General features: G+C 43.8%; 3 protein-coding genes and 1 long non-coding RNA gene across 4 annotated transcripts in view; 2 read left to right on the top strand and 2 right to left on the bottom strand.

Moving 5' to 3' along the window:
- The window catches only part of LOC128757932 (synapsin-3-like), an 80,796-nt gene that overhangs the window by 27,279 nt on the left and 26,849 nt on the right, over positions 1-26,668 (top strand). Inside the window, exons 5-6 of the mRNA XM_053863576.1 lie at positions 9,819-9,975; positions 10,524-10,613. Coding sequence (XP_053719551.1) covers positions 9,819-9,975; positions 10,524-10,613 — 247 coding nt within the window. The remainder of the gene's footprint in view (positions 1-9,818; positions 9,976-10,523; positions 10,614-26,668) is intronic.
- On the bottom strand, positions 209-4,360 carry LOC128757935 (uncharacterized). Its single transcript, XR_008414413.1, has 4 exons — positions 4,053-4,360; positions 3,318-3,420; positions 2,961-3,112; positions 209-804 (listed from the first exon to the last, which is right to left on the bottom strand). It is a non-coding gene; the product is annotated as an uncharacterized LOC128757935 (long non-coding RNA).
- LOC128757931 (tigger transposable element-derived protein 1-like) lies at positions 4,495-7,052 on the top strand. Its single transcript, XM_053863575.1, has one exon. It carries the CDS (start codon positions 4,610-4,612, stop codon positions 6,350-6,352), a length of 1,743 nt encoding a protein of 580 aa, XP_053719550.1. The 5' UTR covers positions 4,495-4,609; the 3' UTR covers positions 6,353-7,052.
- LOC128757934 (metalloproteinase inhibitor 3) lies at positions 10,653-25,762 on the bottom strand. Its single transcript, XM_053863581.1, has 5 exons — positions 25,573-25,762; positions 17,261-17,343; positions 15,258-15,369; positions 13,626-13,747; positions 10,653-12,456 (listed from the first exon to the last, which is right to left on the bottom strand). Exons 1-5 carry the CDS (start codon positions 25,700-25,702, stop codon positions 12,259-12,261), a joined length of 645 nt encoding a protein of 214 aa, XP_053719556.1. The 5' UTR covers positions 25,703-25,762; the 3' UTR covers positions 10,653-12,258.

Raw genomic sequence — 26,668 nt, forward strand, 5'->3', positions numbered from 1 at the left:
CTGTTGTTTTTACAAGCATTGTTAGGCTTTTTTTTAATTCATCTCCTTGTACATACTGCTATGTTGTCTCATTTTTTTCCATTTAATATTGTCTTCTTTAAAAATGTTTTTATCGACAATGCTTTGGTGACATTCCAATTTCTTTATGACAGTACATCAGGGACGGCTGAAGACTGAGAGGCAGAAGCAACAGCGTTTTTCAGTGTATTGAAATTTATTGTTTAAGTGTTCAAACAGTCCAACAAAATCCAAACTCTAAATGCCATATCAACAATCCATGATGATCCAAATGGAGGCATGCTATGCAGGCAGCTAAAAGGAACAACAAAAATACAGCTCAAAGCTTAAGATAAAAACCACAAAAATTGTCAATAGAACCTGGAAAGAAAAAGTAGGGATGCAGCGATACCGATACTTGTGGAATGGCCACCGATACCACGAAACCGATACCACTTTACAGCAGCGTGCAGTTTTTCAATGTCTTGTGACCATCACCCACGTACAAGAAAAATATGAGGAATGTTGTTCGAATTACAATATATATATGGAAAAAAAAGTAATTTCATCTGTCATGGTACTTTGTGTCAGTGCTCAAATGCAAGGACTTGCACCCGCATCTGTGAGAAAAAGTCAACGCTCAATGCAGCGAGACAAATGATAGACAAGGAAATGCTGAAGACCAACACCGTGCATGTGAGGTGACATCCAGGCGAAATAACTTTGCCTCTTCCTTTGCCTCAGATTTACTGACTGGTGATCAGACGCAGCCATGTTGACACTTGTTGGCACAAGCCAACCAGGTCCCTGAGAAGCAAAAAGAATGGGGTGAACTTCAGTGCTACAAAAAGCTTTATAACATGGTCTCAATAATGTAATCTAATCTTGGTTTGTCACATAAAAATGTCTGTCAATGACTATGAAAAAAAAAAGGATGATCATTTGAGTTGAAATATTGCTATTATTACATTTTTATTTTTGGGGGGTTACAGCCTGGTAAAGGTCTTTATTCTTCTTCAAAGGTACTTCATTTAGGCTACATCGCTACTCGGTAAGCTTTTGTGTATTGTACGTGTGGATCTCCGGCGCACTTTCCAAAATAACGTTTGTAATCCGTTGCTTGAAATTTGGTTCGTCAGAAAAGAGTCTCCATGCCTCATGAGCCTTTTTTGTTTTTCCATTCATCCTTTCGTTGATGAATGACAAAACAAAAACCCTTTGTGAGCCTTTTAGGGAATTCACTGTGTTGATTCCTTCCTGGTTTGCTCGCTCTCTCGGCTTCCAGAGTAATCTGTGCGCAGCTAATCATAATCCTCATATTCTCCCACCTTTATGTCACAAAGAGTTTTTTTTTCTCCGTACTTCACAACGTGGCAGAAAGGACCGGCTTTAGCTCAGGTTTGCCACAAGATTGCTATGAGAAAACAATGTGCTATTGTGTGTGTGGCTTCTGTTTCACATTTGTGGCATTCCCAGCAAATTCCTCGTTGGTACTTATCATTGAAAGATCGACTAATGGAGGGAGGATCAAGTCCTGCCAGGAGCACAGCCAAACATTTGGAGGAGAAATATTCAAACAGAGCAGCGAGATGTTCTGGGATAAGAAGATTATTGTTGTTGACGTTGTCGCTTCTCTCTGTAAAAGGTCTTGCCGTGCTTGTGAAATGCTGAAAGAAGATAGTTCTTTTTTTTGTTAACAGACCTTGAATAAACACTGGAGTGGAGACGACACAGAGATTGAATACCTATGGTCTCCAACCTAAGGTTTCAGATCGCTGTCTGGCAGGACTGAGTTGTTGCCACAGCTTTGTAAACTTCCAGAACACAGACTCACGCTGCAGAACGGGAGTCAATGAACAGTGCAGCAGTCCAGGGCTCGTGATGTGTGCGGGTGTTAGATAACTCACGTGTTTTCACCTTTATTAGGCTGATAAACATCTTTACAGACAGATTTACTAAATGAATGTTGGGCTCAATCTGTTTTCACTGCCGTGATCCTGCAGCCGAGCAGCATGAGGAGAACAGCAAGGAAGAAAGACGCTGATTTTTCTGAAGTGACTGAAGATCACCACAGTATTCATGAATCATTTTTGAAGTCGGGATCTGTATTTTACTGATTAAAATCATCTTGATCGTCAGTCATCTCTCGCTTTGTTCAACCGGTTGTGAGAGTTTCGTGGATAAATCAAGATGCTCCGTATTACAGTGTGTTTCTGCTATTTTCTAGTAAAATAAACATAACTCATTCATGTTCTGGCTGTGAAGCGTGTGAAACACCACATTCTGTTACAGCTGTGGTGCCGGTCCGTCTTCATTTAATATCCCAGTTGACGTTGAAACGTTGTGTTGAGAACTGACAGAGAAATGAGGAGGCCAATAGGTTCAGGCTTGTGTCGTTTGGCTGACATCCTTGAGCTGGGCATAGCTTGAGGCAGAGAGGTGCGAGACTGAACAGCAGGGGGCGAGGTTTGCAGCGTGAAAAGACAAATTCACTTTTGATGTGGCTTTGTTTACATTACAACAGCATTGTTGTCCAACAATCTTTGAAAATGTGCCGGAGCGGGAACTTTTGCTGATTTGAAAGTGTACAGTTCTTCAGATTAGATTTGAAATCATTCAAAAAGCTGTGGAAAAAAAAAATCACATTTTCTACATCATCAGCCGGTGATAATGAATGATTGTTGTCACTCACTTCACTGTTCATGAAGCTTCTACGTTTCACCTGACCTTAACCCTTTCCCTCTGTCCACATTAGTTCCAGTTATAAACTTTTAGTGCTTCGCTGACGCCCCATTTAGAGGTCGCATTAGCATATCTTCTACAAGGTGAGCATTTGAGATGTGGGGCGATTCAGATGGTCGAGCACAATGTGGACCGTGACCTGAAGTGGACCTGAAGTGAGGCTCTCTTCAGGTCAACTATTGTGGTAAGGTGGAGACAAAAAATGTTAACAGCTCACTGACCTTGAAGACGCTGCTTCCCTCAACTCGTCCCACTCATGTCACGGACCTCTATAATCCCAAGCAGATCCTCCAGTATCATCTTGTGATGGAGATACAGCTGGTATTTCCTGGGCGGCCAACTCTGCTGTCAGTTTTGTTTCCAGTGCCAGTCCCTGAATGAAGTGTACATGGTCGTGGTCATTGTTGCACATATTGTACATAGGTCAACCGGATAAATTATTTCTCCTTAAACTACAAGTATTACATGTGAGTACATACAATTATCCGCTAGCTTTCCGTTACTTTTCCTGCCTATTTACTAATGTTGTAATTTTCTCATTCCTGATATACAGACAGGTTTATTTTAGATTGTCTTACTTGAACATATTGATGTCTCAGCATTGACCTTTGACAGTGGATGCCTTGAATACACATCCATGTTGTTCAACGATGGAATTATAGCCATGTCAAACGGTGGCATCTAATAGGATGAGATAAGAAAATCATTTATTCTTCATAGCATTGTTGCAACCGCACAGTTATTAAGAGTGGAACACAATTCCGTAAGCAGACAGATAGATCTTTATTCAGAGCATAGCTGATAAGTTAAAATGTATTTTCAGGACACATTACATATTGCCATGGTTTTATGTCTTCACGTTGTATATTTTACATATTATACATAACAAATAGGGCTTCACCTACATACAGCACACATACTAGTTGTGGTTATTGTCTCGTAAAAAGAGACAATTCAAACGTCATAACCTTTACACACACGCACGAGGCCACTGCCTTTCTGCGACATGCAATTCTAAATGGTTTGAGACGAGTTCAACCATTTTAATCTGACTTTGCGCATCATCCATCGTACGTTATCCGATTGTAAATCTGCATTTTTCCGTGGTGGAATCGATAGGTGACTCCATCTAGCCTCTGTTTTACCGTTAAAGCGGCTTTCAAAACATCATTAGACCTGGCTCTCCAGTGTCTAAAGGGGGTTAATCCGTTTAACATGAGAAATGATAACACTCCACACGTACTTCTGACCTGCAATGACCCGATTTTGTGACAAAATACACCTGGGATTGATAAAGAAATAGGAAAAAATACCTCTTTAATTCTCAGCATCAGTGTTGTATTTCCTGTTGAGGGGGCGTAGCGAAGCCCCGGCTGGGCGTCTGATTGGCTTACGCAGCGTGTAGCGGCATCTGATTGGCTGCAGTGTCAGCTGCACAAACCCCTTGCCTTCGTCGAGGATAACATGTTTTCGAAGATGCAGGATGTCGATGACAAGATAGGAAATGTCCTAACGTATATAAAACATGTCGCACATGAATCCGTTGCATAAGCACTGCTTGAAGCCGCTGATCTGTGCTGATATCGCTGTTTGTTTTGAGTCTTCGCTTGGCGGCTGCCATCTTGGCTTCGACTCCTCTTCCGTTGATGACGGGCTGTAATTCGATTGGCTGTCCGGCGAACGGAGACAGTTCGGCGTTGTGATTGGATGAAAGTCTGCAGCGACCGCGAGCCCCGCTCCAATAGCAATGTCGGACTGAGTTCACCGAGTGCTTCGGAATGCGAGGTTTCGGCTTGCGAGTCTCTCCCTCCCTGACTCGGCTTCACTCCGAGCAGCAGCGGCGGCGGCGTTTTCATTCGTCACCGCAGCCATGAAGCGAACAAAGGGACGCACAGGTAAAGAGGAGGTGATGACTGTTGAAATGAAGGAAGAAATCATCGCGTGTCATGACCGCGGTGTGCGCGTGACTGAGCTCGCCAACATCTTCGACAAGGCCCCGTCCACCATTTGTGCCATTCTGAAGAGGAAGGAAGACATAAAGAGGCTGAAGCCTGCAGAAGGGGTCGCAGCAATAACGAAGAAAACCCCCCATGCTCTGCAGGATGTGGAAAATCTGCTTCTTATCTGGATAAATGAGAAAATGCTTGCTGGTGAACGAGTCACAGAATCCATTGTTTGCAGTAAAGCAATAGCATTGTTCGATGACATCGTAAGTAAAGCGCCCGGTTCTTCGTCGGGCAGGGACTTCAACGCCAGCCATGGATGGTACGAGAACTTTAAAAAGAGAAGTGGTGTGCAATGTACTGTGCAACCCAAAGAACCGGTGGACACGTTTGCAGCGGAGTTCAAGAGGTTGGTGGATTCTGAGGGTTACCTGCCCCAACAGGTTTTTAACTGTGATGAGATGGGACTCTTCTGGAAGAGGATGCCACGAAGGACCTTCTTGACTGTGGAGGAGAAGGCGATGCGAGGTCCCAAGCCCATGAAAGACCGTCTCAACCTCTTGTTCTGTGCCAATGCAAGCGGGGACTTAAAACTTAAGCCCTTACTTGTTTATCACTCTGAGACCACACGCGCTTTCAAGAAGTTCCGAGTGCAAACAAGCAAGTTAAATGTCATGTGGCGGTCCAACATCAAGGCAAGGATGACGCGACAGTTTTTCATGGAGTGGCTCGGCGAGGTCTTCAGTCCTACGGTGAAGGACTATCTTGTGGAAAAGAACCTGCCACTCAAAGTCCTGCTGGTTATGGACAACACACCGACTCATCCTCCTCGTCTGGAAGGCGATTTTCAGTTCATTCAAATCAAGTTTCTGCCTGCAAACATTACTTCACGAGTCCAACCAATGGACCAGCAGGTCTTTTCCAATTTCAAGAAGCTGTACACAAAAGCTGTGTTCGAGACGTGCTTCGAGGTGACCCAAGGATCTAAGATTCCCCTCAGAGAATATTGGAAAGACCACTTCCATATGCTGAGCTGCCTCCAGTGCATTGATGAAGCTTGGGATGCAGTGACCATGAGGACTCTCCGTTCTGCTTGGCTGAAGCTGTGGCCTGACTGTGTTCCTCAACAGTACACCGAGGGACTTTCTACTGCAGATGAGCATGTTGTGGAGGAAATTGTGTCCATGGCCAAGACCATGGGCCTGGAGGTGAATGGTGCAGACATTGACAGCCTGGTGGAGGAGCACAACCAGGATCTGACAACTGATGAACTCATGCTGCTCTATAGGGAGCAACAGCAGCCAACAGGCTCTTCGTCTGAAGACGAGGAGGACATCCTCCCTTCAAAAGAGATACGAGAGGTGTGCAACATGTGGAAAAAAATGCAAGCTTTTGTGAAGAAAAATCACCCAAATAAGGCATCAACTATGACAGCAATAAATCTGTTCAATGACAATGCTATGGCACATTTCCATGACATTCTACGCCAGAGGCAAAAGCAAAAGAGAGCGTCTTTGTCTTTGGATGGAATCCTTATGACTCTTCCATCAAAGAGAAAAGGGTCCATGCAGCGTGAAGTTGGGAGAGAGTCAAAAAAGAACAAGTCTAGTGATACAACAGCAGCCAGTGCTGATGTGTTCATGGATGAGGATTCTCCTACAGAGCTCTAAGCTCCCCCTCTCTTGTCTCCCTCATGCCGGACACGACTGCTCTCCAGCTTAAGTGAACTTTTTCTTTGCTGTACAGTGTCCTTACTACCTCCGCCAAGTTGGCGATGTTGTTGCCAAAGTTTGTCTGTTTGTAAAATAACTCCAGGAGATGTGAATGACTTGAATTGTTTTTCAGGAACCGTTGATTTTCACAGGACTAAAAACTGACGATTACATGTCTGTGGTATTGCGGATGACCGTCTGGAGACTCCACAGAGCCACCATGCCAATTTGAATTTGACTATCAATGATGTTTCATATGTTAAGAGCGTATCTGATTATGTTGACACGGTTTGCCCATTTAGTCCATCTGGTGAAAATCACAATATCTGTGTTCATTTGCAGCTTGCTGGATGTTTCTGTTCCGCCTGAGTTGGCCAGGGAAAAAAATAAAAAGAAAAGACAAGAGGAATACATGTGTTTGTGTCCATATATGGCAGAGATCTGACAAGTTCCCAGTATTTCTTGTTGCAGTATTTGCTTTTATTGGTGAGCGTTTGTTCAGAACTGCCTTGGTGTACTAGTGTACAGGAGAATGAAAGAGATGGTTTGATGTCGGAGGAATGCGCCAGACACAGACCTGCCTGGACAGCATCAGAGACGAGGATGTAGGCACAGCTTGGTGGGGTCTTCTGAGGCGACCATGGTGTCTGGACTTGAGAGTGCCTTACTGAAGTGGCTTTTTGGTTTGACTAATGGAATGGTTTTTATGCTGTGTGAATCATCTGCATGTGTTTGGTGGCGTGGTCCTTGTATTTATTGACTGACTAGCCGTACGCCTCCCCTCCACTTTAATAGCATTTTAAAACATATTTACGCACATAAAACAGGCTCCTCCTGCCAATAAAGCCAGGGACCATCTGCTGTGTTCTCCTAGACAGTCGATAGTTAACCAACTCACCTGTATATCACAACACCCATAAATCCAGCAGCGGGAGGTAGAAATCCCATCACCCTTTTTTTTAAATTGGAAGAGCTTATTTGACAAAGGGGCCGAGGCCACATGAACCAGAAGTTGGGTATCTGGTATTCTTTATTCCGAATGATTGTAATGTGCATTTTCAGCTGCACATTTTCAGATGAATAATGACTTTGATGGAAACTTCATTCGTCTCCCTCACTTAGGCAAAGCAATGTCCAGTTGGACGCTCATGATAAAACTCCTGCTGTTTCATTATCGTAAGTTTCTGCCTCATTGATCCAGTAGAATTAAATCCAGCATCACTTTCTACTGAAGCTAGTTGGAGGACAGTAGATCATGAATCTGTGTCTCGGCTCATGAAACATTAAACTGCCCATCAACTGCTCTTTACAGTTTGTTATTGCTCATTCCAAGTCATCCAGCACCACACCAACTGGGATGTGTATTAAAGGAGTCTGGTTTTGGTTCTGGAGCTTCAATAAACAGCTTTTTTTAACAATAAAAATAGCACAGTCTTTGGTGTGCAGCCACCGTGGCTGCGTGCAGCACAAGAGAGAAACAGCTGCAGTCACTCTGTCGCCGAAAAGCAGATTGCTTCTCCTGTCCGTGCCATCTTGAGGCCTGGAAGGGTTTTGGAAGCTAGTTCTGACCTCCCATGTTACATTTGAAGATGTGTGTGTGAGGTCTTGAAAAGGCCCAAATTGTGCCTGTTAGAACCTTTTCATGTTGGCTCATCTGCATGTTGAGACCAGGGGTGTCACCAGTGCCACAAACGGGTCCATGTGGATGCAGGTCTTTGTTCCATCCAAACAAGACTGACAATAAACTGACTGCAGACGGCTGACTGGTTAAAGTCTGAGCTCTTCCGAGGAACATCTGCCCACACCTACAGTGGCCCTGTGGTGGAACAGTTTGCCACCCCTGAGGCGGCCCAAAGATGAAGAGTACATATGATAGCCCTCCAGATAAGTACAAATTGTCAGGTTGTATTGAGTCCCCAAGATTCTGCTTCAGGTCTACAGCTTTTAAAAGAGTTCTCGGTTGCCGAGTGACGTAAAATGTAAGCATTACCACATGTAGGTTTGGGAAGGTTCCGCACCAAGGCAATGAACGTTCTTCACAATGTCATGTTTGTGATAGAAAATGATATTCGCTTCAGGCTTCTGTAGTTGACAGGTACATATCTTCAATTGACACATCAGGATGGGACTTTTAGTTGAACGTTGTTTGACTTTGTCGTTCCCTCATTTTAAAAAATCTACATACACAAAAAAAGGTAACAAAATCGACTTCCAAAAGATATAATGTGAGCCTTATGCTTCCACCATTGTAGGCGCTGTCGGCCTCGTTCCCTCAGCAGTTTGCCAGGAGTGGATTAGGCGGTGTTAATTGGATAGTGAGTCTGAACAGATGATGTGTTCTGGGAGCGTTTTTATTCATCCTTTCTGCTCCACGGAAATAATGGGGCACTTCTTTGTAAACGCTTGATCCAGAGGCAGCATCAACATGCGAAGTGAGTCACGTGAAACGGGATGGAAGAAGGTCCTTCACAAACAGTAAACTTTAATCAGAAGATCATCTGGTTTGCTGGTATCTCATAACAAACAAGCAGTTGTCGCCTGAAGAGCCTTAAAATCAAGTGCCCAACAAGTTATCGGTTGATAGTTGCCATGAAGGGGAGTCAACCTCAGTTTACCTTATCAGTCAGGTAACATTGTGTTGAATCTAGATGCACAGTTTCGTGCTACACTGGGACAACAATGGCAAGAAAAAAATGGGTGAACAAAGACGAGCATTTAAGGGGCATCGATTCAACAAAGAATACATTCAAAAATCTTGTGACGGAATACAAGAGCAGATGTTTTTAGAGGATCCTCTGAGCACTTGGACCAAGCTCCTCCAGGATCAGTGCACCACGATTTAGATCCAAGTAGTCATGTATGGCTGCAATTATCTAAGGGATTTGCGTTAAATAAATGAGTACCGAGGGTTGGATCTAGTGTTTCAGTAAAGTAATAATTTCAAGTGTTTAAAATAACTTCAGAGACATCCAGAGGTCCATCCCTTACAAGCCTCTGAGGGAGCACCACATAAACAAGTCCTGGGCTGCACCAGGTAGCGTGTCACTATGAGTCAGCTGTGGTTCGGTTGAACCTCTCAAAGCCGAACTGGACTCGGGAGCAAGTGCGGTTCAAGAGTGCGGTGCTCATTGATGGCTGGATCTTAAAGACTCTGCATTTTAAGCAGTGAAAAGCAAATAAAAACCTGAATGTTCTTGGATTACTTGTTCATGTGTTTCACAAAACAAATACCGAGAGGTCTTAAAAAGTGAACGAAAGAGAAAAAGGCTGTCATTTGTAATGGACTCAAGTTGCAACGATATAAGGCTAGAGTGGGTTGATTCAGAAGGGAACAGTTAAAATGAGTGGCGGCGATTACAAATGAAAAACATCCATTCATTGCACTGCAAAATGATCTGACAGCAAATGCTTCTAATGTTTTCAGGTCTTTCAAGCCAGACTTTGTCCTGGTTCGCCAACACGCCTACAGCATGATCCCCGGAGAGGACTTTCGGAATTTCGTGATTGGCCTGCATTTCGGGGGCGTACCGAGCATCAACTCCCTCAATTCTATCTACAACTTCTGCAGCAAGCCTTGGGTGGTGAGTAGATCTTTGAAGGACCCTAGGGCTCCACTTCAGTCCTGCTCAAAGGGCAGCTGCCAGCGTCTGATTTATTCAGGCTATTAAAGCGAGTGGGAGCACCTGTTTCTGAAGCTGCCGCGGGGCCTCCACTTCTCATAAATGAATCTCGGTGAAAAGACTGAACGCTCGCCTGCGTGTGGGTTGATAATTACAGGTCTGTCAGGAAGTGGGATTGATGGGATCGGGAACATATCGATTTCATGTTTCAAATGTCAGGATTTGTCATTTCTATCTTGTAATTTATTTAAATAAGAGCGTCACAGTCTGAGGCTTCCGAGGGTCCTCCTCCTGCCCAGTGTCTCAACATTGACATGGTGGTATTTCACAGGTTCTGAAGTGTAATACTGTGATGAACTGCACATTTTTGGGTCTTGATCAGGCAACCAGCCCTCATACACTGTATACAAGGTTGGCTTGGATCCACGGGCTGGCCACCACAAATGTAGACCTTCCTGACCCTTGCAGCTTGAATACTGAATACACTGTATTCTCCTCTGTCTCTGCAGTTTTCTCAAATGATCAAGCTCTACCACTCTCTGGGAGCGGAGAAATTCCCCCTGAATGAACAGACCTTCTATTCCAACCACACACAGATGGTAAGTACCTTACCAACACAGAGCACCAAACCACAACACTTTTGTAGTTTTTCATTAAGTCTTTATTATAAAAATACAAAACACAGAAATTAAGTCAAACTTCTACGAGGAGACAACAAACCCCATCCACACACACTTCAGGAATCACTCCATGATTGGATTTTCTTGTTTTTTTTTTTTTCATTTGACCAGTAACTGAAACAGTTGATATACACAAACATGAACCACAGAAATAGTGACACACAAACGCCTGGTCGGGATAAAGAGCCTCGTCACCCTGTAGGATTCACCAAAACAACATGCCTAACATGCATCTAGACTGAGTGGTTTTAGTACTTGGACTTGTTAACTAGTCAACCTTTATACTGTTCCATGTATCATGATCAAGGAATGTTCTGTGCGGACTTCATCAGACGTTAAGCAGAGTTTAGAAATGTGTCGCAAATCTTGGCAAGTCTGTTGAAAAACATTGGGAACAAAAAAAAACACTTGGTTGGATATGAAGTTTCATCTAAATCAATTGTCATTTCAGTTTTGCAACTTTCACTCATGAGTGTTACTTCTGGCACTCATTCTATCCACCGTCACCAGCTGCAGTTGTTTTGGATGCAAGTTGTGCCACTGTAACCTTGACCTTAAACTGAGTACTATTTAATTTTGTTTAACTTTACTGCGTAAAACAGGTTGTACCAAGTCGTATTTAAGCCAATAAACATGAGACTGTACTGTAAGATTTAATGGAACTTCCCTCTACAGCGTAGAGTGAAATGTGTTTCACTTGCTGGGCAAGATAATGTGGCCACTGTTAGTAGATTATTGAATGAGCTTTCACTATGCTTTATAAGCAGTGTAACACTTTCCAAAGACCAGTATTGCCATGTTTACTCAAACGCTGACAGTCCTAAACATTAGCAGCTTCACTACAACTTCACTACAGTTTCTGATCTCCGCAAATTTCATCCACGAGGCTCCGTCTCCCTCTGAGGTGTTTTGTGTTGGAATGAATGGAAGATTGAAGAGAAGGTGAAGATAGTTCAGTTTAGTGACAATATCCATTTCTTTATCTATGTATATATCGATATGTCCATGACAAATATTTAAATACAAAAAGATTTACATAAAAATATCTCTGCTCTTTCTCAGACAAACTAAAAAGTACCGCTGTAATTACGGCCCGAAAGTATATTTGGCATGTTATGGGTAACAAGTTGTTTTTAAATATACAGCACATCAAGAGCTAACTACAGATAAATATCAAAGAGGTACAGCTGCGATACTTTTCGATAGCTTATAGCCTTTATACAACCTCAATAGTCAAGCACTCTTTTATTTTATGTTTGCGCTCTGGGAAACTGAACTCTCCATTCTATAAATACAGTAAAAAAAAAAGATTGGTTCTTGGTGAGTAATTGGTGACCGCAGCTGAGCTCTGATCAGTTTGACAAACGTCTACAAAACTAAAAAATAATAATTCTCTCAGAAGTGCTATGAAACAGGCACAGTTGCCACGTCAACGCAGGGCGAACCCCCTGGGCCGGTGAGCTTTTAGAGTCCTGCGATACTCTAGAGTCGATCAGTCGAACGAATCAGGGGTAAAAAAAAAAACAAAACAAAACAAAACAAACAAAAACTGGAGAAGGCAGGCTCAGGGGTCGGTGGTGTTGATGGTGGTTTTGTCGCGGGAGGTCATGCCCCTGTACCAGCTGCAGTAGCCCTCCTTCTGCTGGATGCAAGCGTAGTGCCGGGACTGGTAGCCAGGATAGCCGAAATGGGACAGCATGTCTGTCCATAAGCACTCGTTCTTAGAGGTCACGAAGCAAGGCAGGTAGTGGCAGGGCTTGATCTGTTGAAACACCATTTCACAAGGTCAGTCAAGGATGTCCATTACTACTCAGTCCTGCAACTAAAATGACAACACATTGAATCATTGGTACCAACTGGAACTTCAGGACATGGCCCAGGTGGCGCTTAAGGTTGCAACCCAATGACTATCCTTGCATCTCAATGGATTCTAATCCTTTTCTTCAATCTGGTGTTGCTTCGACCGAACCAGACCAGTCAACTAATAAAGTCCATGGACCTTCCCCAACACCACCTTTAGCTTTGTAGTCTCACCAGTCATGGTTTCTCCATCCATCGTGTCTCACGTTTCTTTTTGCACAGCCACAAATTCCTGATGAATGTAGGGAAAATAAGAGCTCTTGGATCTAGGTCCCCCGGTGATTATGAGGACCTCGGGAAGCTCGACCAAGCCTCCCTTATTGCTTTTCTGACTCCTGTTTACAGCGAAACAGCTTGTTTTTTTGTCCTTACAGAATCTGATTCCTTAATCATGTGATGAAAAAGCGAACCAAATGACGTGCTGTGTGTGCCGTCATAAAACAAGCTGATAAAAGCACATTTAGAAACTCTCAGCAGAATCGTTCAGCAAGTTGTCCAACAGCATTGGAATCGATCTACGTCTTTATTTCCAGTGGCCTGAGTGCCGACATGCTGCAGCAGCTGCTGACCCGCCTCACAGCCGTCCTACTGTCCAGCACAGTCCCTGACATCTGCTAACACCATTGGCACCTATCAGCGTAAGCGGATTAGCAGAGAGACCTAGTTGTTCCAGAGTGAGCCAGCGTCAGCACAAACTCCCTCTGGGGAGACCAGCCATCGATCAGTGTGGGTAAACAAGACGCCGTAAACACGGCCGCACTGATTGAAATGCACTTCCCACATTCTCCCATGAAAGTCAAGGAGTTAATCACGGTGTCAAAAGGCTCTGAGAACAGGAAGTCGCTCTTTAATTCCCAAACTCTTTTGTGAGGACACCTGGATGTACGGAAGGGGAGCAGGAGAGCAGGGTGTAATGGAAGGATATAAGAAGATGGATGATGTATATAATCACACTTCTCCTCTCTCCGCTCTCCAAGCTGTCATTTTAACCTCTAGTATGTTGATCCAGTTCCCCCTTTTGTGAGCGAGCCCTGCTGATTTACTCTTTTTAGCGCCAACGCGGTGACTCACCCGGCAGTTACAGCCCAGCTGGTATCTGTGGTTGATGCCCTTCTTCTGTGCCAGTGAGAGTCTCTCCCATCGCTCATTGAAGTTGCAGAGCCCTGTGTAGACTTTGCCATCATACACACGTCCTGAAAAGTCAAGGAGGTGAATCAGACATGGAAAAGGTGGACTCTGGTCAAATGCATTTAATTACGCATTTATTAATAGTAGCAGCTGTTTAGTTCCTAACAAAAACTTCAACTGTGAAGCTGTTTGTGTCTTTGCTGGTGAAGAGACCAGTATTGGCTTACAGATTATGTATTTACAAGACGGCGGAATTTCAGATGCTCTATTACAGTGTAATGACAGTGTGACAATAGCAACAAAACATTAAAGCCAAAGTTACCAACTGATGGACTTTTTCTGTCAGAATACGCAAACCGAGTTGTAGTTCAGACTTGCTATAATCCGCTAACTGATGAACCAAATAGGCACTGAAAACACCTCCATTGTGTTTTCATCTTAACCTTTTTCAAATCTTTAACATTTTCTTGTGTGCTATACATTTAAAAGACTCTCCGGGCGCAGGCTCATGAGCCAGTAATCTCGGCTCCTAATTGCATAATCCCGTCACGTAACACGGTCTACTGTAAACGCAGCACTCTGGCTTTATGTTCGGAGGGAAAGACAATCTCCTGCAACGTGTCTGCATTAAACCAACACCCCTATTTCTGAATGTCCCAAATGTCAGCGGCCGTCTATGCTTGGCCGAGACAGGTGTGTCACGATCCTTTGCGCGAACCTGGATGGAGCTGTCCATCTCCTCCACAGCGTCGTCACCAGGTTGGAATTTGACAGCTCACACACATCCTGCGCGACTGGGATGTCACTGGTTGTATGTTACATATCCCAAGTGTGACTACAGTAGCTCTTAAAATACAAGCAGGACGTGGCCTCTGGAGACCCAAGGGCATGCTTTGCTTTGTGAGCTCTGCTCTGTTTTAAGACTCGATGCTGTGATGATGTCATTCTGATCCAGGCTGGAAGCCAGCGTCACTTAGCAACACCAGCTAGTCCTGTAGAACAGCAGGATGCAGCCGCTGTATTTACAGCAACGTTCGGACGCCAGCGAGCCGCAGTGCCCATAAGGAAGCGCCACCTCATAAAAATGTTCCTCCTGGAAAAGACCACTCGCTTTCAGAGTGTAGTTCTCTGGCTATTTTGTTGCTTTTACTTTTCAAATTCATCAAAGTGCATCAGCCAGAGAGCACAAACATCACACCTAAGATCACAACACATTTTCTAAGGTTGATACTTCCAGTTAGACACCTAAAGACAACCTAAATATCTTTTCTATTTTACAGTCAGTCAGAAGATGATCGGTTGGTTGGTTGGCAACTGGTCACCAAATATGTCTACAGTACAAATATGTAGACAGTTGTGATCCGTATTGTGAAATGGAAATAATGATACATAGCCAGTGGGGAGATTTCAAACTACAGACCTGTGAGTTAAGATGGTAATTTTGGACCACTATAAAAGTTAAAGCATATGTTGGAACAAAGCGGAGTTGTAATGCTACACCAGCTGGAGGACGACTTTGTGTTGCCACATCTTCATCCAAACATATTGCATCAGCTTGTACAAACATTCACTCACCTGTGATCAGGTACTGATATTTGTTGATGTCAAACTTGACGCCACACAAACCCTCCGATGCGTCTGTGTAAATGTGCTGCACGTGCTGGACTTTGTCGAATCCCTTGTACATCTGCAAGACAAAAAAATAAACCCTGGTCTCAGACACGAGGAGAGGCATCAGCGGAATGTACCTTTGGCTTGGCACCATTTACTCCGATAAATAATCGAGTGAAAACAACATGCTGGCGTTATCAGATGACATTCCGTAAAGAATGTCTCGTGGGAGGAGGAGTATTAGGCTCTGCCCATAACTAAATCATAGATAACACAATTACACCATGTAATGACATCCGACTTTGAAGCTGTTATGGCAAGGTCGCTGCAAACCCACAGGCGCCTCCTTTCAGCTCAGGTTTGTCAGACCAGATTCCACTGTTTGTGCCAAAAACTGCAATTTATTTGTCTTGGAAAGACAGGAAATCCCTGTTTAGACATGTCGCTCACAAAAAGACAAAACAAATTCTTTGGGAATTCCAGGAAACATCAGTCTCAAGGGACTTTTAGACGAATTGAGTTGTTATCAACCACACAACAGGAAGGGCTAAATAGATCTACTCAGCAGATTGATATGAAAAACCAATGTGTGGTTTCACTACCGGAGCCATCTGCAAGTGCGTGTCAATATTGGCCGATTGACTCCTTCCTAGAGTCACTGTCTTACCGTTGTTTTACCTTTGCTAAAACGAATATTCCCTCAGAATGCACCTCTTGCGCCCAAGTGTTCTTGTAGGTTTTGACTTGACCACCACCTGCTAGCCAAAGTAGCAAATGCACATTTCTGGGCTTCAAGTCTTGCCTTGCCAAAGGGCTACTAACGTTGAAGAGATTTGTAATGGAAGTGCCACATGGGGACGTTCTTCTGAAAGAAGATTGCTTTTCTTCATCCATTCATTTTCTTTCTCTTAGTCCATTTACCTGGCCGTAGGAGGTTGGAGTCTAATCTTAGCCACATATCTTTTAATGAATCTGTGCAAGAAGTTCCTTGCACATCTATTCCTAAACCAGAGGGCTAATTCACTATGGCACAGTTCAGAAATGTTTTCACTCCTGGCAAAGAGCCGGGTTAAGATGTCACGCTTGTAAGTCTCCCAAATCCTCCTGGTCCGGCTCCTGTTTTGCAGCGGAGCCGTGTCAACATCTGTCAGAAATATGCGGGATTATGTAAGAAAAGCGTGGAAGTGAAGTGGCTCAGACTGTTTTCCTGGGACTGTGGAGTTGTTAAGTAAACAGAGACGGTCTTGTGACTTCACGGCTCCGGTTTTGTCCTCTGTCAGACTGCGTCTGAGTGATTATTGACAGGAGGGGGAAAATCCCTGAAGGCTTTTAAAATAAATTTCCCACAGTACATACTCTTTAAATCGGAGTCCCCGCTGTTCATAGCCATCCACAGAACTGCTTCTCACAAATAGTTACAAGGATCCCCCTACCATCCGCTCCTTTCTACATCTTTCTGCCTAAGACATTTTACAAAGATCAGACTCTCACTAGTAAAGGACTGCGAAGGTCCTAGTTTTTTCAGTGGGTTGAAGCCTTTTGGCCACTGGGCCGCATCATTCTGTTAAAAGTAGATGGTTCCCTCTCTGTGATACCTTGAAAATCTCTTCTTGGGTCAGGGTCTCCTAAAAAGCTCAGGACATCTATTGGCTTGTGAGGAAGGCAATGCTGCTGCCACTTCACCTTTTGTACTCAGGTATTTTTGCGGCAAGGCTTCTCCAGCAAAATCCACTTTGTCCAGTTGTGTTTTGCATCTCTGGTGGGCTGAATGAGGGTCATGTGCTAAGGCTAGGAAGAAACGACTGAGATGATTTCTAACCCCCATGGACTCATGGGCTGGATCCGTTCAAACTGACTGCTCTTTCCTTTGCAAACAGCAACTTGCTGACTTAAATTCCTTTCACCCGACACTTTCCGATGTTGCTTGTCTTAGCTCAACTCAATACATTGCAACACCATCATCTCACCTTCATTTGCTTGACTGTGTAGCGCATTGTTCCAAAGGGTCCGTCGTGTAGCAGCTTCTTCGCCACCACTTTAGCTCGAATCACTGCCAAGACAGGGACAAATAGTTTTTGATTAAACTCCGTACTGTAGGAGGCTTGACTGAACCGTGTGATAGACATCATTCAGGGACCTGGTTGGCACCACAGTTAATCCCTTTATCCGATTTTATGCTCTGCTGCCAAGCTGACGGTACATTTTGAGCGCAAGAACAAATTTAGATTTTGAAGATATTCTGTTGAATGCAAAGTTTATTTTGCTTCTATATTGGGAGTGGGGTTCCAAATAGATTCTATCTGCGTGTGGGACCCCCATGTAAACACAGGAGAGAGAGGTTTGCTTTCACACTTTTTTGGACAAGTGCGTTTATTGTCTAAGAGCTCGAAGTGTGAAGGAGTCAGTGAGACCTACGGGTCCTGCTGAGGACGTCACCTGCTGCGAGCAGCCGCAGATACTGACAGCGCTTGCTATCTGCTCACATAAGAATTTGCTTTTTTACATTCTCTGTTGAACGCAGAAGCAGTGTTGGAAGCTCTTTGAGAAACGAGGTGCGAGAAGCTGTCTGCTGGCATGTGACTTACTTCCATCTCAACAAGACATTGAGCCACCTAGTAGTGGTGTTTTGTTTTGTTTTTGGACCTCTATTGAACCTGATATTAAATTTGATTATGCTAATTTAAGCGGCAGAATTCTTGTAAACATTATTTGTAAGATAGAATTACAATACTAACCACTAAACACTAGTTCGTCTGGCGTTCTTTTCCAAAACAAGCAGTGTTTGAATCACAACTCGCTGAAGACGATGGCCCAGTGTTGACAACAAATGATGATTAAAAGGCTCAGACTCGGCACCACAAGAATTGTCATGAAGGTTTCATTTCTTTTCCAGTCTTTTCTGTTCGGGTTAATTTTTGTTTCTTGGCAAAAACGTCAATTTGGATGAGGGGGCATAAGCTGATCACCAAAATCTGTATTTGGCAAAGCCTGAAATTGGAGCTTTGTTAGCAGTTAAGTAGAAGACAATGATAATGATTCAGTTGTTCGTAAAGAAGACTGTATGACAGGCAATACTATAAAGCATAAGTGTGACGGAATTCATTATTATTGTTGTAGATAGATCGACTCAAGAAACAAAAAAACAGAAACAAAACATCCGATGTTCTGGAAAAAGTAAAAAAGATAATAAGACAAAACACTCCATGTGTCAAAGTAACTGGACAGTGAACAATGAAAGAATCCATACAAGGTTACATTTTGAATTTTTCAAGTCATAAGCTCCAGCTGGAGACAAAACATCAAACAAAGACTGATTGGTCACACGCGACCTTCACACTTGTCCGACGCCACGTTCCTCCCTTTGCTGTCATTGTGTGTAATTCCTGCCTCACTGACAGCTCCACAATGTCTCGTTTCACATCTGCCAGCATCAGCGTGTGCACCTCCCGCCTGCTGTTGCACTTTAGCTCTAGAAAACTGTTCAGTGTGTAAATGAGAACCGCAGCTCCGTCACCTGAACAACCTTGTTCAACTGCAGTGTGACAGACGTGATCCAGGACTGGCGCTCAAAAACCTTCATTCCAGCGGAATGCTGAGATCTGACTGCAGCCCTTTGGTTAATCACACCGCAGCCTTTTATTTTCGGTTTCCCTCCGTGGGTCTGACCTCAGACTCCTGTGAGGAAACACATGCCGGTGTTTGGACGACCTCGGGTCAGGCTACTCGGCTCAAGTGCCTCCAGATAGGAACCCTCTTGTTGGACAGCGGCCACTAATTGACCGGCGGTGGTGCCATCATCATCCACAGGAATGTGTGAAGGACTTCAGCTGTTCTGTCAACCCCACTTGGGCCCGAGACCTCCCCACCCCATGTGTTCACGAACCCCAGCGCCGTCACACAGTCGACATCAGGAGTGTTTGCTTGACCTGTTTCTTAGCTCATGAAAGATCCACATTCACCAGTGTGCCCTCGCTCTTCTCTCCAGTCAGATCAGTTTAACTGTCACGTTGAAAGCTAAACTGCAAATGTTGCTTATTTAGCAAACTTCACTTGCTGTGACTCCTGACAATTATACAGTCTAGATCATTTTTTGGATGACGATGAAGATCGCTAGGGGACGACTTTGAATCATTTATCTTCTGAGTCAACATTCACACAGACTGAGTTGGAGGATGTCTCACACACCTGTCAGTACAGGTTTAAAAGCTGTACCGACTCGTGAAATTGCCGAACTCAATAGATTCAAAACTACTCGACTTATGTCCACCTGTTCTTACGACCACGGCCAGCAGATGCTTTTTTTTTTTTTTTAATTCAATGTCTGGCACAGCAGCACGTAGCAGCCCAGCAACACGTACGACAGTTACGGCAGCACAGTATCCCAGCATCTCACTCTCACACAGCGATCTACCACTACCGTAGTAACTATAACCCTTGCGTCGGCTATTTTGAATGGCATTCGACTTACATCCAATCTGACTTATGACCGGTTGATCAAAACCGATCCCGGTCGTACGTCGGATGTTACTTGTATAAACCATTTATCCATACATCAGAGAGAGTCCCTGTAACTTAACTCATTAAACAGGAAGTGGGTGGGACTCATTGGAAACATTATAGTGAGTCTGCAGAGAGGTGTTGATTCCTCTATGCTCGGGATACAGGTAACTCAAAAAACAGAGAACTCTTAAACATGGACTTGGTACAGGATGTGGATAACTCTTGATTCAAGTTTTTCCAAGCCTCTCAATAGTAATGGGGACATTGAACCTGTGATGAGTCTCTGTGATCGGAGAAAGTTGGCTGGAATTGTTGGCTGCTTATGTTTGCACAAACACCCACCTCATCAAAATAGTGTGCAACTTTCTAGCAAGATTCTTGGCTCACTCACACTTCAGTAAACACGAGGAACAGTGACGCGCCAGGAATCCTCCTCTGCAGAGACCCAGAGACGAGAGTGGGAGGCTTCTCCTTCACAAAAACTGACAAAATTAAATATATTTCACTTAGCATTCCCAAAAGGAGGATTACATAAGCTTTAATCTCAAGGTGAGCGTTTAATTCAGTCCAACGTTGATGTCGGCCTACGTAGGACGCGGTAAACAGGGCAAGTCAAGAATAAGCTTGCTTCTTCTTGTGTCGTGTGAATGTGTGAGGTGGAGAGGAGTAGCAAGAATGTCAGGAAAGCGAGGGAAGAGTGACGAAGAATTTAGGATGCAGGCGGAGATACGCTCTCAAGTGGGAGGAAGAGAAATTCTCAAAATTAACCATCACCTTTAAAATAAACAGAAAACATGATCCCTGTTGTAGGTGGTAGCCAAATCCAGTAACTGTTGACGTATAGAGTTTGCTTCCAAATTGTTTCTAGTTTAAATCAATCTTGAACCTAGAAAATAAAGAAAAACTGTTGCGTTTTAACTTTTTTGGCTTAGTCTACAAGTCTGAGACAATGGTTCTTGGGTAGAAAAGGGTGTGACTTACTGGCTACGAGGTGGAGGAGTTCAGGTATATTGGGGTCGTGTTGGGTCTCTTGAGCCAAAAGCCTGATATTTAGAGATAGCGTAAGAGTCTCAGTGGACCCGGGAGACACCTTGGGTTTCCCTCTGAGGAGAGGGGAGCCCGGGCCTCCTCACTTCTCTCCTCACTTCTAACCTGACTTGGATTAGTGGACTGACATCTGTACGAAAATAAACATGAAGTGGACCCAGTGATTCTGTTGCGTGACTTTAAATAACAACTGTGTATTCTAGAATGATATTGAACCCCTGCTGACCACATCACTATGTGTCTGTTTGCACTTTAAACATTTACATTAGAAAATGTGCACTAGTCCCATCCATGAAAAACACTTTTCGCGGCAGTTGAAATCTTGCTCTTCCCACCACGCCCACTCTGCTGTGAGAGGTCTGGAGGAAAACCTCTGCTCACAGCTGCTGTCAGGAACACCTCCATTAAACTCCACGGAACAGCAGCCACTTGCGTGTCAGTCCAAGCATGTTGACGTGCACCGTCCTGTTCGCGTGCTTGGTTGTGCAGAGATGGACATATGCAGAGCTCTTGGTTGTTGGTGCTGTCAGTATTTTTGTTGAAAAGAACTGTGGCACAAAAGTCATAGAAAGATGGATGCATTACAGCTGAGAACTGGGTGTCTTTTTGGAGAATAGTTTTGGGACCCTTCTCGGTGTAGACTATTTTAGGATGCCAACAAGTGTATTGGCAGCCTGGCAACAACATAATCACGAGTCTCTTCTCTTCACCCGACATCAGTGTATTTCGTCCTCCCTCCACGTCAGATGCACTATCATGGTTAAGTCAGGGGTTTGTCTGGATAGCAGCAGCCTGCCGTTTCAAACAGCTCAACTCCTGAGTGGCTCTGTGGTTTGCACAGAGAGGGGAGGGCAGGGATGGAGATCTGATACGCCGACTCAGGGGACAAGCATCCCAGGCTTGTTCGGAATCCAGAACCACTGACATCTCCTCGTATTTTAAGTGACTTTGGGGAAAAGTCGGGATATCTGACTCCAGCTTGCATAATACGCCTAATTACAGGAGCCCGTGCTTCACTCTAATCTGCCACCTGTTGACCATGGAGATATTTCTAAAAGCACCATTACACGGCTGATGTTTAATCTCGTTTTTGGATTCCACAACTGTAATCCCTGTGAGCTTTTATCACCAGCAAAAGGTTTGCGGAAAAGACAGTAGACGAAATCACAGCGACGTTTCCCGCCGCTCGCTAATCCTGCTTTAGAGGAGGTTTAGTGGTGGGAGAGGATGCTGCCTGTTTCCTGGGGTGAAAGGTGCTTCAGCATTAGCCCCTTAATACTGTGGCTGCAGGTCAGTGGACAAGGAGGGAAGCAGGTCTCAGATGGAGGGAGCAACATTGCATCACCAGAATCAATGAAAGGAAATGACTAAACTTCCATCACTTCAGGTAAGTCGGTCAACAAACACCGTACTATTTAAAAACAAGGCGAATTACTAGGCATCAACACTGCTACGTCACCAAGTTACGGAGCAAAACACAACACAGTATTGACACGCTGCAGTGTTTGCTACAACAAACACTAATCAACCAACAATAAGTAGCACACAGCAGGAATTACTCAACACAACAATTAGTGACTATACACAACAGTGACCTGCTATTATTTCCATAGAACATGTTTGTGTCTAGCTGTTAAGACTGAATCACCGAAGAGAACGGCAGGCTGAACACAACACAGTATGACATCAAATGTCCAAACACAACTCAGTACATCTGAATCCAAAATCAAGGAAACAAAACAACACAAAAGAGTAGTTAACAGTAACTTGTGAATTCTCAACAGCAACACATTACTTTGCAGAACAATGCATCGCTAAATTCAAATTTAATGAAGGAATCACGTCTGTAGTATGACTGTGAAACATAACAAAAATTGAATCACGAACATCACTAAGAGGACAACCACTGATGTATCACAAACAGGAACTCTCAATCCAGCTGACAACAAAATGTGAACAATCGAATACAACAACCAGTAACTGAAAACAACAGTAAATAACCTCACAGGGTAGTTGACCAAACACAAGAGCTCAAAGGTACTACACAAACTACACAACATGACAACTTGCTTAACCATCTCAAAATACAATAAGATATTCCCAAACTTACTTACAGACCCCAAAACAATTTTCAACCTTAACACAAGCATGAATTTGAAGAGAATCTGTCGATAATCCAAACATTACAAACACAATTGGAAAAATACAACAACAAATTCAAATCTGAATCGCTCAGCACAACTGCCAGTCACAAGAGGCACAAAACATGTAAGTAAGAAAGTCAAAAAACAACTCAACATTCATGCGTTAAAAACACAATGAAGTAAAAAAGAAAAACACTGACGCTACGTAACATAATACAAATGGAATTGACTTTTAAAAAGACGTATTTATACAGTGTGACTGGTTGTTGTGTTTGGTCAACATCGCAAGCACATTGTAAATGGCCTCCCTCGTGCTAGCATGCTAATTGTGAGTAGTCCGAAAGAAAAAGTGGACCAAACCAACCATCCAGCCTAATTGTGATTCCTCCGGTGCTGTGCCTGCGGGTGATTGTGGGTCGGGGCCGAGAAATCAAGAAGCAGGACGCTTTGAACTCCACCACGGCACTTAAATTGGGAAGATTTAGGCCTGTCACACTTTGATGTCGAAAGTGAGAATTACAGGGTTCCTCTCCTGCTACACTGGCATTTCAACCCTTCTTTTTTTTTTTGCTCTGTGCTCGCTGGAGTTCAGCTGGACACCAAGAACAGGTTCTTTATTCAACCCCAGATCCTTTCGGACTGCTGTCCTGACCTCACGCTTACACTGAGGGGTGATTCCCTGCGTCTGCCAAGAGGTACCGCAAGCATTCAAAGCCCACTTCAAGCTAAGCCCGAACCTTGGGAAGGGGATTTGTGAGGCTCATAACTGATCACTTTCTCTATTGAAGTCGGTCCCAGATTCTCTAGCGGCTGGTGCCAACAGTGCGAGCTATGTGTGGCATCACATGATGCGCTCGCAGGAGTCTTTTCTCTCCAAGCCGATCACTTGGCTGGAGCGTGCGGTTAGAAATGACACTGGAGACGTGAGTTGTTTTGCAGAGAGGCTTCGATTCCACGAGAACAATCTGTTGAGTTTTGTTTACCTGGTTTGGTGATGTCTAACTGTTTCCCCACTCACTTAGATTTTAGCTATGAATTTACATTTCTCCAGCAGTTTTACAGTCGACACGGATCCAGTTTTCATTTTCAATTCCAATTTGCAGATGACGTCCTCAAATCCCAGTTGTACTAGTAAGGGGCCATCATGTCACGCCAAAGTACCGCTACACTATGGTGACCGTGAGTGAATGGGGTGTCACCACGGGTAGTTGGCAGTCATTGCTAGTGACCTGTAAAATGTGCTGATTTATGATGGACTGAAAACATTAAAATAGTGAATAATATACAGACCCAAAGGTCTAAGTGACTCATTAACTCATGAATGTAACTGTTACCAGACTGGAGACAAATTAAATGGCAAGACTTGAAGGAGGGGCCCAGAAAAGGAAAGTTATGTCTTGTCGTACAGGGGAGCTGAGAGCAGTAGACTGTCAGAGGATGACCGAAATGGTGTCAGACATTCTTGGCATTCTAAAGGAGAAAAGTGTGTTTTCGTAAACTCAACTGTCTGTGACGTGTTGACGTTGACCTGCTACCCATGAGACCTTACGTGCCCGTCCCAAAAACACAATCCCTCCCCAACCGGGCCACTCGCATAATCCTCAGGATTCGAGCAGTCTTTTCTGAAAACACATGCCAGCCTGGACGGCGTTCCGACGCTAAGCTGGATCCTCGTGTTCAACAAGTAAAACAAACCGCCTCCGCTCGCCCTCCGTGACCTGGTATCTGAACAGAACCTGGATCAGGCATGCCATGATTTCACACGTGCTTTGAAAAAAAAGACTGATGACCGAGTCTGATGACAAGAAAGTATAAATATTCACAGGTTGGTTACACCCAACAAGAAGCAAGTGAATGCTTCATTTTCTCCAAGCTGAGCAAAATCTAGAGGTTTTTATTTTTGAATAAGAAATGTATCCAATGACGTCAATGTAAATGGACAAAAGAAGAGAGCAGTTAGAATATACTTTAAGTAGTGCAGTGGTCAGGACCACAGCTGATGTGCAATCTGAGGAAACACAGAATCCCAAAACCTAAAACAGTGCCATTTCATCATTTGCCTGATTATTTTTGTGGGTTTTTTTGCAGTCTGTACTTCATTTTCTTTTAAATTATACTTAAAATCATCATTCAGCTGATTAGAGTTGTGGCTTTTACGCAGGTACACAGCATCACTGAGTTGTGTCCTCAGGTTTGACAGTGAAATTGTTGCAAGTCCTCTGACAAAATAGAATTGAACTTCATTCATATGTGGATTCAACACACACAAACCCTCGGGTCCCTTGGTAGAACTAGTCCTGTCCTGAAAGTGTTACTCTGGCGAGGTCTTCCGACCTAAAAACTGCTTTAACAAAGTGCATTCATTTATTGCCTCATTGGCGTGAATGAATACTTATTCGATTGAGCAAAAGCGTTCATAAGCAAGCAGCATATTAAGCTTGAGCTTTCCAGCAAGAACCTTATTTTACATTCGGTACTGCGATGTGAGAACAGGCTATTTTCTCCACATGAACGCAACACAGTGGCTGACTCCGGAGACGAGTCTAGTGGTAGAAGCGGGATAAAAAAGCGCCCCGGGTGTCACTTACCGATGTCGGAGTTGCAGTAGGCGTCCTGCGGGTGCGTCAAGGCGCACGAGCAGCCCTCGGTCAGCCGGTGGAGCTGCAGGCTGCTGTAGACCACCAGCAGGCAGATCAGATGCTGCGTCACCGACGTCATGGCTTGGAACTTTTCTGGCGAGCTGCGAGTTGCTAGGTCCAAGTCCTCGCTGCGGGAGTGTGGAGTCGCGTCTGGCTGGAGCGCCGCTCCGCAGCTCAGTTATACTCCAGCGGGCGAGGGCGGGGTGACCAATCAGCGAGCGGTGACATGCTGGAACTTTACTATAACTGCCTGGTTTTCCCAGACAACTTAAAATGGTGATTGATAGAAGACAAGGCATGGAAAGTTACTCAGCTGGGAGCTGGTTGCGATGGAGGAGGAGGATGTTGCGGTAAAATAAAGCGCAAAATATGTGTATTTTACTTTTAATTGAGCTTCATTATGTAAAAAAAAAAAAGCGCCCCTATATATATATATATATATATATATATATATATATATATATATATATATATATATATATATATATATATATATATATATATATATATATATTTGAACTAAATAGTATACTCATTATTCAAATTATTATTTAAATTTCTTTCCAACTTTCAAAATAAAAACAAATGCACGGGAACGTCAACGTCATCGTTTTGGCAAAACCCCAAACTTCTGTAAATTAACTTTTGTGCAACAAACTCCCAAAACAACGGAAAGCAATGAGATTACATTTGTAAGTGACTTTTGGGAACGAAATGAACATTATTTTGTCTTATTTCTACGTTTTAAAAAGTCTCATGAGTGAATGTTTATTATTTCAAATCCACATTAAACATCCTTACAACTACAGTCTTTCATCAACTTGCTGTCATATCATAAGTGACGGTCGTCATTAAAGCAAGATGAAAATAACTGTCCAAACAATAAGTGTCACATTCTTTTTCTGGCTAATTTAGACCCTGGGGAGCCAAAGAACAATGAGGCCTCACATGAAGCAGCTTCCGTTCCATAAGCACTTGGCTGAATACATATTTCTCTGACTCAAACTTCATGCTATAAGACCTGTGTAGGGGATTCGGTAAAGTG

This window comes from Synchiropus splendidus, chromosome 4 (assembly GCF_027744825.2).
Source record: "Synchiropus splendidus isolate RoL2022-P1 chromosome 4, RoL_Sspl_1.0, whole genome shotgun sequence".
Lineage (NCBI taxonomy): Eukaryota > Metazoa > Chordata > Actinopteri > Syngnathiformes > Callionymidae > Synchiropus > Synchiropus splendidus.

Coding starts and splice junctions, on each gene's coding strand:
- LOC128757934 (XM_053863581.1), bottom strand. CDS start 25,702: ATGACGTCGGTGACGCAGCATCTGATCTGCCTGCTGGTGGTCTACAGC. Junction 17,344..25,572: donor CTACTGCAACTCCGACATCG/GTAAGTGACACC, acceptor CTGTCTTGGCAG/TGATTCGAGCTAAAGTGGTG. Junction 12,457..13,625: donor AGCTGGGCTGTAACTGCCGG/GTGAGTCACCGC, acceptor GTGTTTCAACAG/ATCAAGCCCTGCCACTACCT.
- LOC128757931 (XM_053863575.1), top strand. CDS start 4,610: ATGAAGCGAACAAAGGGACGCACAGGTAAAGAGGAGGTGATGACTGTT.